This window comes from Rhodamnia argentea, chromosome 3, assembly GCF_020921035.1.
Source record: "Rhodamnia argentea isolate NSW1041297 chromosome 3, ASM2092103v1, whole genome shotgun sequence".
Taxonomy (NCBI): Eukaryota; Viridiplantae; Streptophyta; class Magnoliopsida; order Myrtales; family Myrtaceae; genus Rhodamnia; species Rhodamnia argentea.
Genome location: NC_063152.1, coordinates 24804735 through 24817463, shown reverse-complemented (window position 1 = coordinate 24817463; position 12729 = coordinate 24804735). Strand labels below are relative to the sequence as shown.

At 38.6% G+C, this 12729-nt stretch overlaps 1 protein-coding gene across 1 annotated transcript; it reads right to left on the bottom strand.

Annotated features, from left to right (window-relative positions):
• Window positions 1–4897: 4897 nt before the first annotated feature.
• On the bottom strand, window positions 4898–8690 carry LOC125314151 (disease resistance protein RPV1-like). Its single transcript, XM_048275633.1, has 7 exons — window positions 8364–8690; window positions 8216–8310; window positions 7749–8117; window positions 7433–7529; window positions 7022–7186; window positions 6420–6794; window positions 4898–6328 (listed from the first exon to the last, which is right to left on the bottom strand). Exons 1-7 carry the CDS (start codon window positions 8688–8690, stop codon window positions 4898–4900), a joined length of 2859 nt encoding a protein of 952 aa, XP_048131590.1.
• Window positions 8691–12729: the final 4039 nt, after the last annotated feature.

The following is a 12729-nucleotide window of genomic DNA, read 5'->3' as shown; positions in this document are numbered from 1 at the left end:
CGAGGACCAGAGCCCAAGTGGCCGAGGTTTTTGGGACCAAATTGTCCAAGAAATTTAGCATGTGAGCCCAAGTGTCCTAGTCGCGTCCGACGGTTGTGCTCGAGGAATTTCCAAGGATCACCGTCGCACTCGCCTCGAATATTTGACTGTGATTCGACCTTTAATCCTTGATTAGGTCATTAATTACATTTGAATTAGCTTATTTAGATTATTATGTGTTTAGGTAGTTCGATTAGGGCCAATTTAGGTTAGAAACTTGATTTAGGTTCAATGGCCCTAATTGATTAAGTTAGTCCGGTTAGATAGGATTACGTGGCTAATTGAAATTAATTGATTAATGGAATGATTATTATTCCTTGATCGCGAGCGAGCAATAGGTTAGAGACGAGCATACGTACGATTGACGTATTGGATTGATTAATAATGAATTAACGTACGAATCGAGCCTAAATAAGTGAGATTGGATTGAATTCTCGTGGTGATATGCTTGGCCTTGCTTGAATCGATCATTTATATCGATTGTCCGATTGAATTGATTGATTATTTATTGATTGATTGGATATTCGATTTGGGGGTTAATCATCTCGTTGTGTATGCAGAGTTGAGTGGATAATTCTGTGCATTCGTATGACCACATCTAGCATCAATTGCATGTATTGGCAAGGAAATGGCATTAGGCCGAGTCACGAACATATCGTGTGAACATATGGCTAAAAATGAAATTATGAACCGATGGATTGCGGATTGTGTTTGAATGGTCACATAATGGATCTTTCCTCACAATGTCGTGCCGTGTCGATCGGAATCCCACGACTTGTTAGATGCACGCCTTTTTGTGTCGGCGGATTGAGCGAATGCCGGTCGCAGCATTTGACGGACCGAATCCCTTATAGGGATTCCTGGTAGTTCCGTGCCGCGTCGATCGGAATCACACGGACTATCAAATGTCGTTGCCGGAAGTAAGGGACGATGTCCGGTCGTGCCGGAAGAGTACCAACTGTCTAGTGTGCTATGCACCAACCGCCTAGTGTGCAAGGCCAAATGGCCGTTAATAATTAGGCTACATGCAATTGTGACTCGTTCATGGGCAAGTGTGTGAGCATCTTGACTATGAAATCCGGTATCGGACGGATTGAGTAGAACGACGGAAGTACATATTCGCACTTGTTTGAGTTATCATTGCATTTTGTGTGGTAATATAGTGGATGAGTTGCATGAGATTGAGATATCTGCATTGAGGTATGCGATTGATTGATAAGACGTTCGGGACGAGTTGATGTGATGTCTTGCCCGTGAATTGGTTGATATGAATGTCACATCATGTTTTACATTATATTATGCATGGCTTCCGGTAGATAAGCTTGCATGTGACTGAAAAATTTATACTATGATTCTATTACTACTTAGTAAGGGTTCCGAGCGAATCAATGCCCTAGACCGGCTTAGGCGTTGACTCACCGAGATTTATTTCTCACCCGTCGTGATTACCACTTTCAGGCTCTAACTAATGAAGCTAGTAGTTCTTTGAGAAGCCGATGAGAACGAGGGCGACGTAGCCTTATTTGAAGTAGATACAAAGTTGATCCTACCCTGCCCGGAAGTATGGGGCCGATTAGCATGTCATCTAAGTTGGCCTATGACGTGTACGTAAATGAAATCATGTTTTTGAATTGATGCGTTTTTCCTACTTGCCTATCCCTATTTTATATTATTATCCGAGAATATTATACATTTCCGCATGCGTAATTAATCTCAAAGGTTGGTAGCGTGCCTGGGACGCTATCCTTTAACCCGAGGGACGAGTAGACAAGGATGCCGCATCCTCGAGGATCGGAGCGTGACACGAAGCATTTGCATTGAAGACCCATTTCTTGACCCATATATGATGAATTGTCTCATCTATGGGTTAGCTAAATTTTGCTAAATTGGTAATATGAGTTTGAGTAATAAAATCCAATAAAACGTGTGTTCTTAATGGGTCTAAAGCCCTATTCACCTGCAATCCGTCTTCACTTATCTTCAGATTCGGGCTGGGGTTAGTGTTATCATCTACTTATGATCTTCCTTTTTAGTGAAAAAAATTATGGTCTTTCATGCTGTAAATAAATCATGAAAATTAATATATGGGCAAGAAAATTAATATATGGTTATACATGTCAGTGTTTATTGACTTATCGATTTTAAGATATATCCCATACTTCATTGTAAAACTCAAAAATTTTGCAATAAGGAAAAGTAGCACACTTATTTGGAACCTTATAAAACTACTAAAATTTTATCTTTGACGCGCTACACGCATAGCCTAAAAGTATCTATGTTTTTTTAGTAATATTAGTCGAGTCGGGTATGTGTCATTGTATTTGCATTGCGTATAAAATGAGTCAATACGGGTTAAATGAGTCGACTTGAGCTAGACCATTTTTGACCCGACCCAGACATTTGACAGTCCTAGAAATGAGGACAAAAGATAATCATGCTTGAGCCATCTTCTACGTTGTCCAACAAACGAAGAGGGGCAATGCATGTCTCACGATGGTAGTTGAAGGAACTGGGAGTTCGACAGTCAGTGCCAGCGGAGTCTAATGAAGTGTGAACTTGTTGAAAATTTGGAATTTAGAACGAGGGAAAATTCGAGAGCGAAGGTTGAAGATGATGGAATTTGCAAAAACTGGAGACTAAAATGTGAAATCTTTGCCAGGAAGTCAGAAGCGGCGGTTACCAATAGAAAATGGCAGAGACTGTGGAGCGGTGGCCAATCCCAGCGAGACAGAAAGAGAAAGGGAAGGGAAGGCAAAGGCCCGCCTGGTTTGTTCTTTTAGTTAGGTCATAGACATCCATCATATTTGGTTTCAACTGAAAAATAATTCATGCCGCGAATATCTTCTAGGATCTTTTGCGTTTATATTGCACTTAGCTAACTCCACTTCATGAGCTAATAGTATAATTTACCACTTAAAAAATTCCTTCTTTACCTGTTTAGTTTTTATAATTTGTTTTACATCTCCGTGAATAACTGTCTTCATGCAGGAAAAGTACTAAAAAAGTCTTAAAAATATTGCATTGGTAATAATTACTCTTAAACCTTTTAATTGGATTAATTTCCCCCTTTTCTTCTCACTTCTGTGGACGCTTGTACAAAGAAAAGTGAAAGAAAAAAAGAAGGGAAAAAAAAAAACTATACATAATAGAAAATATATATAAAAAAAGTCCACATCAACGCCAACCATGCCACATAGGGTGGCCGGCATCCACGTCATCGATTTTCGATCTAAATTAGCCGAATGGACATAATTGGTACTAATGTTAAAATATTTAGGACTAAATTGATCAAATTGAAAGATTTAGGATTGAATTAATACCAACCAACACAGTAGGTTTATGCATTTTATGATACTTTTCCGATCTTGGCGCTCGGTTAGGACGTCTATGTTGCATATCAATTTACACGTCTCCTTTTCATGTCATGAAAATCGAGTCCAAAAAAAACCCTATTTTTCAGGTTAGTCATCTTAGATTGCATGTCCATTCACTTAGAAATATATTTAGCATTGCATGTGCTTTTAGGATAAATTGCATATTTGAGTCATTTATTGTTGATTTAATTTCCTCTTATGCACAATTTGAGAGAAAAACAAAATACAAATTTACCATTTTTACATGATAGACTTAGGACAACATCACACTTAGGATAATAGTTATATTTTTATTTTTCACAGTTAGGTAACGTAATTTATTCAGAGGAAATTTTTTCACAGATAGACTTAGGTACGTAATTTACATTTTACAATCGAAAAAACAGATATTTCCAAAATTCACAGGAAAATTTTGTTACCAAACATCATGTACTCCACATGCTCAGATTCAAACAGCAGATTAGCTGCCTATTCAAAGGAAAAACAAAAAAAAGATCAGTCAAAATCTGATCAGCGTAGGAACCAACACGAGGTGTTGGAAGGATTGAATTGTTTAAGTTGAACCTTACTGAATTAGACGAAAAGACAAACGTTAGAGGACGAAATCGGAAAACACAACGTAAGTAAGACCACATATGAGGATTTGTTTACAAAGGGCTATGAACTGAATTTGCAATGTCCTTTTCGTGTTTTTTAAGACACCTGAGTGCTTAAAATTTGAAAGGGAAAAGAAGCAGAAACTCTCGGTAACCAAAGCTTTATTTCGAAATTTTCAGAATCGTTATTAGTAATTGATCAATCAAAGGAAAACCATGACTGCCCATCAATCGCGATACGCTATCAATATGCTATCATCAAAACGAATCAATCTTCCAGAATCAACACCGTGTAGAAGAGGCACATGAACTTGTATATCCATTCAAAGATGACAAATACTCTTGATCAACCAAGAGCTGAAACGATCGTTACAGACTTCAAGAGAGAGCGTTACTGGAAATGAAAAGGAATTGAAGAGAGCGTAGAGAAGAATGAGACCTTATTAAGGTTTCGTGAAAAATGAATAATCAACAAACATTCATGTCTATTATGAAAATATTTTTCGTTCATTCATTTTTTTTTTATGTGATGTGAGCGATTCTTAAGAAAATACATTTCAAATAATTCATTTTTTACGAAACGAAGAGAGTGCAAAAACATCTCTGCTTGGGAAAGTAAGCAGGAGAGAACAAGCACGGCCTGGGAAGGGACGACGGAGACATTGTCCCTCCTCGTCTATACCCTGTTTTTGTGCTTTCCAGCTTTCGACTAGCATTGCATCCTCGAATTCTCAATTTTAGCCCCAAAATCACGTTAGAAAGTCGGAGAGACGGCACTTATTGAGGGCCTTAGTACATATATAATTCAAAACAGTCAAAAGAAAAAGTGAACATTACAAAAAGAAAGTGTGTTTGTAAATTGTAATCACATCAAATAAGTTCGAAGTTTCAGATTCTTGTAACGTGACAATCAGGCAACTCTTGTAGTTTAAAACAGCCCACAATTTCAAGTATCTGCAATGATTCCGGAACGCCTCGAAGCTCAAACAGCTCATCACAGTCCCATAGATGAATTGTCTTGAGCTTCTTCAAGTTAGACAGATCAGGCAACATTTGCAGTTTTGAACAGTCCCCAATTTCAAGCATCTCCAGCGATTTCGGAATGCCTCGAATCTCAGGCAGCTTTCTATAGTACTTTAGATGAATTTTCTTGAGCTTCTTCAAGTTAGTCAAATCAGGCAACTCCGCCGATGATGGAAGCTCATCGAGCTCCAATGATATCAAATTCTCCAAACCTTCAAGGCCTTGAATCTCCGTTAGCTGGTCACACCTCCTAATTGTCAAATCCGATAGCGATTTCAAATATGAAAGATCCCCCGTTGTCTTCAAACTTGAACTCCGCTGGATCAATAAAGATGACAAATTTGGCGGAAGTCTAGGTAGGCATTGCAAATTATCGCAGCCGAGCTTGAGTCGCTTCAGCTGAGAAAGGAAAACGATATCGGACGATAGGGAGGTGATATCAAGACTAGCCAAGTCCAATTCCTCGAGCATGCGTAATCTTCCAATCCACCAACCACTTGGAGCTTCTTCAAGTTTAGGAGGATCTTTGGGCTGCCGATCCAAGTGCAAACTCAATGTTCTCAAACTCAATAGGTTCGAGAGGTCTGGCAACATCTTCATTGAGTACGAATGAAAACTTAGAGTGATGAGACTTTCTGGAAGCTGAGGCAATGCCGAAATTCTTGTGGGTTGCAATTTCAAGATTCTCAAAAATTGTAACTTCCCAATATGATCGGGAATTTCTTCAAGAACAACATCCCCCGCCTCTAGCTGTTCGAGCTTCTCCATCATTCCAATGGCGCTAGGTAGTTTTCTTATAAGGCAGTACTTTAACTTTAGAACTTTCAAATTCTTCATGCTCCCAATGGATTCAGGTAACTTCTCAATTTTCCTCGTTTCCAATATATACAACTCAATCAGTGAATTGAGATTTTCGATCGACTTAGGCTCCGCTGCTGATGCTGTGCAACCAACGAAACTGAATTTTTCCAATGATAGACATGAAAACAAGCTGAGAATTTCCAGTTTCTTCATCTTTCTCCATTCAGGGATCTCTTTTATAGATGTAGAGTCCAAAAGAAGTTCCCTTAATGATTCCAGTTCGCCCATCTCGTCAGGTAACTTGCAGAGACAAAAACAATCCTTCAAACTTAAGAAGACCAACCTTTTAAGGTGACCGATGGATGGATCAATGTGAACCAAACTCTTACATCCTTCGAGAATCAGCCGCTCTAAATTGACATGAGGGGACAAGTCCGGAGTTTTTCGCAATTTTTCGCATTCAGTGAGGTTTAGGACCTTCAAATCGTTAGCCAACTGAAAAGAAGACAACATATTGCTCTTCTGGTTAAATTAAGATAACCTACAACAAAAGAACTCACATAGATTTTATCTGCGAAAACCGTACCTTGATGTGGCTCCATCCATCCCATTTTTCTGTGATTCTACTCCTTGAGAAATCAAGGATTACCAGCTTCCTCAGGGAAAAATGAGTCAATTTGAAAGCCGTAGGCAAGTAATGCCATGAAAGCCATCTCAACTCTGGAAGGATAAATGGGCCAAATGTGGTTTCATGGAGATTTGACCAATGGTAGTACAGAAAACAACCCACGGGAGTAGGGATGGAGTATGTGTTCCCATTGAAGTCTTCGCTATCCACTTGGAGGAACCTCACATTTAAAAGACTTGGTAGGCATTCTTTTATCAAGGAGTATTGAGATAGCTTCTCAAGCTTAAGACATATTGCTTCAATACATCCAATTCCATGAACAACGCCTCCCATCTGCCAAAATAAAAACATGAAAAAAAAAATTTAGAAAAAGCCCTGATTTTCTGCGTTGATATCCTTCAAGGAGAAAGCAATCATATCTTTTGTTCTAACATTGAAAAAGATTGGAAAACCACATATGTAAGTGCACGGGACATGAATCAACTTTGATAGAATCGAAAACCTACATGAATATGCTGGTGACCAATCCCCTTAAAAAGGAATGAAATTGTACAATTTACCTGAATTTTCTCCAGAATCTCCAATGCTTGTGCTTGAGTCCACACCCATTGTTGCTTCTCTGGTTTCCTCCCGCTTCCTTGTTGTATGGAATTTCTTCCAATATCCCTTAACCAATCGTGCATCCACAGTTGGTTATCTACTCTGATCTTTATCCAGGATCTTTGCTGGAGGATTTGAAACGATTGTACAGGAAGAAATCTACAGCTTTCCCACATGTGAATCACAATTCTTTTATCGAACCCTTTGAAGAAATAAGCGACGTCAAGAAATATTTTTCTTTGGTCTTCATTTAATGATTCAATGCTGATCATCAGCTTCCTTTGGGCATCCTCTTGAGGTAATTCTTCTCACTCCTTTAATATGGTATCCCAATTTTCAATGCTTTTTTCCGATAAAAGAGAACCTATTACCTCGAGAGCTAAAGGAAGACCACCGCATATATTTAGTGCTCTTTTAGAGTGAGAGATGTATTGCTCTAAGGGATAACCTCTTCTAAACGCATGTTTGCTAAAAAGTTGAAGAGAATGATCAAAATCCATGCCAGTAAGTTCATAAGTCCCATCAACAAGTATAGGCCTATCGAGAATCCCCTAGCTTTTGATCGTAATAATAATCTTACTTCCTTTACTTCCTTTCCCAAACCAATCACGCTTCTGCATGAGCGCATCAAGTTAAGTTGCTTTGTCAACATCATCAAGTAGAAGAAGCACTCTTTTAGAGTAGAACCTTTCCTTGACCACCTTTGTCCCCTCCATTATATTATCAATACGGGTCCATTTATTTTTAAGGATGTCAGATATGAGTTGATTCTGCAAGCGCGTCATCTTTGTTTCTTGGATGTTGGAAAGGAAGCAACAATCAGCAAAATCATTAGAAAGTTTATTATACGCTATCTTGGCAAGAGTTGTCTTTCCCACACCACCAATGCCAAGAATTCCAATGATCTTTGTTTCATGGTTGTGGGAACCTATCATACTCATGATTTCATCCACAAAATTGTCTACTTCGACCAAGCAATCAGATACTTCCAAGTATACGCTTTTGAACTCAGTCAAAACGTTATTGACAACTTCTTTCACAAATTCACCTTTGCCTCTGATAGTATTGGAGGAAAAAGCATCAACACCTTAGGTTTAACTAAACAAAACAATGGATTTTCGAACAACTAGATCGCGCAAGAAATATTTAAATACCTGTTTGGATTGTTGTGGAGGTTCCATCCCTTTAGTGCTCCAACATCATTGAGGGCAGCCTTCCACTTGTTGATAGTCTCAGCATCGAACCGCTTCTTGTTTCATGAGAAGCAATGGCAGTGCAGTAGTGCTCAGTCTGGTATTTTACCTCAGATGGTGCAACATCGTAGAATATGGGCATGATCTTATGTTTCCTTGTATTATTGCTCTCCACCATCTTGACCAACTCCTTAAGGCACCATGGACTATCGGCATATCCTTTAGAAAAGATTGGAATTGAGATGTTTGACTGCTCAATCGCTTGGAGAAGCTGGCTGTCGATCTCTTCCCTAATGCGAAGTTCTTCGTCGTCTTTATATGCCCGAATTCGAGCATCAATCATGCTGTTGTGGAGGTGATTAGTAATGTCGCTACAGGTATTAGGTCCTCTAAAGCTCAAAAACGCTTCGTAATCGCACCCTGAAGACTTCTCCATTTCCTGATTATCAGAATGAGCGTTCAACATTTTAATTGGTTCTCCGCACAGGATCCCCTTGTAGGAATTTATGTAGAACAAAAGACAAAAAAATAGTAGCAGCTACTGTCAATGCGAACTACAACCACAACGGTTGGTGCAAATTCTCTGGGCAGCAAGGTTTTGAAATGCTGCCACTATATGATAAACATGTGCAGGATGAGGAGGCTAATTTCTATTAGAAGCGAGTGTAGAGATGAGTTTCAAGTCATTGTACCAAGGTATGGTTAGGCTAATTTCCATCAGAAGCAAATATAGAGATCCGCTTCAAGTTATTATAACGAAACCCTATCCACAATGCACATGCTCTTTCATGGCAAGATTCCTACAATGCTCAATTACAAGTTGTAAAAACTGGACGAGGAAACCGAAAAGAATGCTCAATTACAAGTTGTGGTTCACAAATAACTTTTCTAAATTCATTCCTTTAGCCTCTTCTTTTGTTTCCGTCTGTGTCTATTCGAGAAATTTCAGAAATTTACCGCAGAATATAGTGTAAAAGTTTCACAATCAAAGGCATTTCAGAAATTGACTCTTCTCTGGCTGAAAACTTTGAACATCTTTCGATTCAATCTCAAGAGTATGCATAGACCCAGAAGCTACCAACCACCGATCTTCTAGAAATAGGTTACTACGTCCAACCTCCAAGTCATCCATGTGAGACCTTTGAACATCTTTTTCTAATTCATACTCCGGCATCGTATTAGCCAAATTTGATCGAAATTGATGTCAATGGATTTAATGAAAGATTCATGGAAAAATCTGACGTGGAATGCAATAAGCTTAAAAATTATGATTTGATCTAAGTTCATCGTTTTAAGGTTATTAGAAGTAGAGATTAATGTCTTAGGGATCATAGTTATCTAATTAGATTCCGGGATCTAGAGAATATTTAAGAGATTTAGTTACTTTTCCGAACAGTTGTCTAACTATTTTTTGTGAGATATTCTTTAGGGTTTTTGGGTTATTTCTATGGGCGGCACTCTTTTTCTTAGTCGGGTAACATTTATAAATTGATGAAAGGGAAAATGACATAAATGGTCCATGAACTTTGGTCCAATGTGCAATGTTGTCCATGAACTTTTAATTAGTTGAATGTGGTCCTAAAGTTTACCCCAATGTGTAATGTGATCCATGAATATTTAATTTATATAATGTAGTCCCTAAATTATACCTAGTGGAAGGATTGCATTAAACATCTTCGTATAGGTCGGTGACTACATCGAATATGTACAAAAAGTCTACGGACCATATTAAACAAATCAAAAGTTTAGGGACCACATTGAATATTAGGCTAAAATTCATGAACCATTTTGAATAAATTAAAAGTTCAAGGACTACATTGCATATCGGGCCAAAATTCAGAAAACCCTTTGTATCATTATCCCTTGATAAAATGGAGAGTAATTCTCTAATTTGCGCCTGGTGCGCCAAGATGCGTGTTTTGCGAGTGAAACTCGTGTTGCTAATAACTGTTCGTGTTATCCTTGTTCTTACGGAGCTCGACGTCTACGGCTTTGGGACAACCATCTCGCCAACCAAGATTGGGAGGTGAAGGAGGCTCTTTGGTAGTAGTGTATGTCAAACGCGTTATGGAGCGACAAAAGCCCGAACATTATGTCATCTCGGTTTGAAGATCTTGGCTCAGAGAGAACTAGATTGGGGAAACGAAGTAGCGCCGACCGGGGGGGAGGGGGGGTTTGTGTCGTTATCCTCATGGCCAACCGTTCTGTAAACTTGCTATTAGGAGATCAGCGACAATCTTGGCTCAAAGAGAGAACTAGATTGAGGAAACAAAGTAGGGCCGCGGGGGGTGGGGTTATCCTCGTGGCCAACCGTTTTGTAAACTTGCTATTAGGAGATCAACGACAATCAGAATAATACCGAATTAGTGCAGCGGAATAAAGAAATCTCCTCTCTTGTGCAACCCTAATAGAAAACGATATAATAAAGCTATATATCTGACAGAATATAAAAACACTAAACACCCACGAACACAAGGGAATTTTTACGTGGAAAATCTCTCCTATATAAGGAGATAAAAAATCACGGGACCGGAGTCCACCCAAAGACTTCGCTATCAACGAATTGGGTAGACAATGTTCTCCTCTAGTTAATACTAGAGGTATATAGCAGCAAATACATCAAAAACACCATTCTAGGTAATACACGTGAATTCGCGAGAGATCAATGATAAATCTCACCAAAACGCAAGTTTATTTCTATCCACGAAAAACCTAATAAAAGAAGATCCTAAAAATCAAACAGATTATATTCGAGAGCAATGTGTCGCGAGCAATCGGACCACAAATCGACCTCTGATGTAAGCTTGATGAAAATCGGATGGCACTCTCTTCCAGATTTTATTCTCTCTTTCTTTCTTGCTTCTATATCTTATAAAAGAGAATTTTTTTTGTGGCTACGATATATAAGATAGTGAGAAACCCTATTTCTCCATATGTATCATCATACGGGCTTAGGCCTATGGGCTTACACTTCATTGGGCTTCCTCCACATAGGAGTGAACCCAGCCAACACTTGCTCCAACGGTGTGGAATATCGAGTCCGAATTTTCCCGGGCGAAGACAACTCTTGCCCGGAGAGGCCGAATTACATATGAAAAAGCTTGCAGAATCGCAACAATGGCTACGATAGTTGTGGGGGCTAGGGCGATCGTGATGACTACTGCATTTTTGTTTGCTCTAGAGGCGTGATGCATATCATAGACATGATGATCGTCGTGTTGGAGATGTTTGTACAAATAACGTGCAAGATCAACTCCGTTCGTTCTATGAGAAATAACTTCCAGAAAAATATTTTTCGAATTTTTCGATGTTCAGTTCACAAAAAATAAATAGATCAAGGAAACTCTTTTCCACCTACGAAAAAAAAAACTTTCAAAAGTGAAGAAAATGATTTCCTCTTTTTGAGAAGGGGAAAACATTTTCACTCATCTTTGTTTGCTCCTCATTCACATTCAATTTCTTTTTAATAATTTTATATTTTCTTTTTCTTGTTTCATTTTATTTATTTTTCCAAAAAAAATTATTTTATTTTTGTTTTGATTTTATTTTTCCTCTTTTCTTTTATTTTTCCTCTTTTCTTTTCTTTTTTCTATTTTATTTGTTCCCTTCTTCTTCGGCCACATGCCGGTGAGGCTTGCCTCGATTGAGTTACCGTGGCCATCGACTAGCCGAAGAAGAAGGGAAAAGGAAAAAAATATATAAAAAATAAGAGTAAATAAAATAAAAATAATTAAAAGGAGTGTACAGAAGAAAATCAAATTCAATTTTGGAAGAAAATATTGTCCAGTTTATTTTCAGCTTACCATAAAATATTGTCATATTTTGAAAAATATTTTCCAAAAACATCTCACTTTCGGGGACACGAACAGAGCCTAAGAGAGTTGTATAAATTTTGTTGCGTGGTTGAATTTTGAATTTGAGAGATTTTTATGGATCGGTTGGGACAAGTGGATCGAATTTTCATGACTCAAATATCTATGAGTATATAAGCTATAAAGGTGAAAACACCTGGATTGGTCTTATGACGGGAGTTTGGGAGAGATTGTAGGAGGTGCGACGAAGTGATGGCAAAACACCTGGGCCAACATGGTCGAAGTCGCAAACGATATGAGGACGGATGAGAGTAGAGCGATTGTCCAAGGGATGCTCAAGAATCGAGCAAAACGGGGTAGAACGATGCTCATCAACGAAAGCAAGATATTGAGGTAGTAAGAAATTGGGATAAGATTTGGAAGCCTCGAAACGTTGGCTAACGATTGATTTCTTTGTCCATGCATTTTATGACACCCATTTCAAATTGGGGGCGACCCCGATAAATATGTTTTATCGTCTAGCACTTTGAATATTGAAGAAGAGCTTTTACCAATGTGGCGAGCACGGTTCAAATCGCAACATGTCCTGTTCGTGCATCGATACTTCTCGAGCGTTCAATCTGGAGGGAACGGGCCTTTGCTCGACCTCCATAACGACGATAC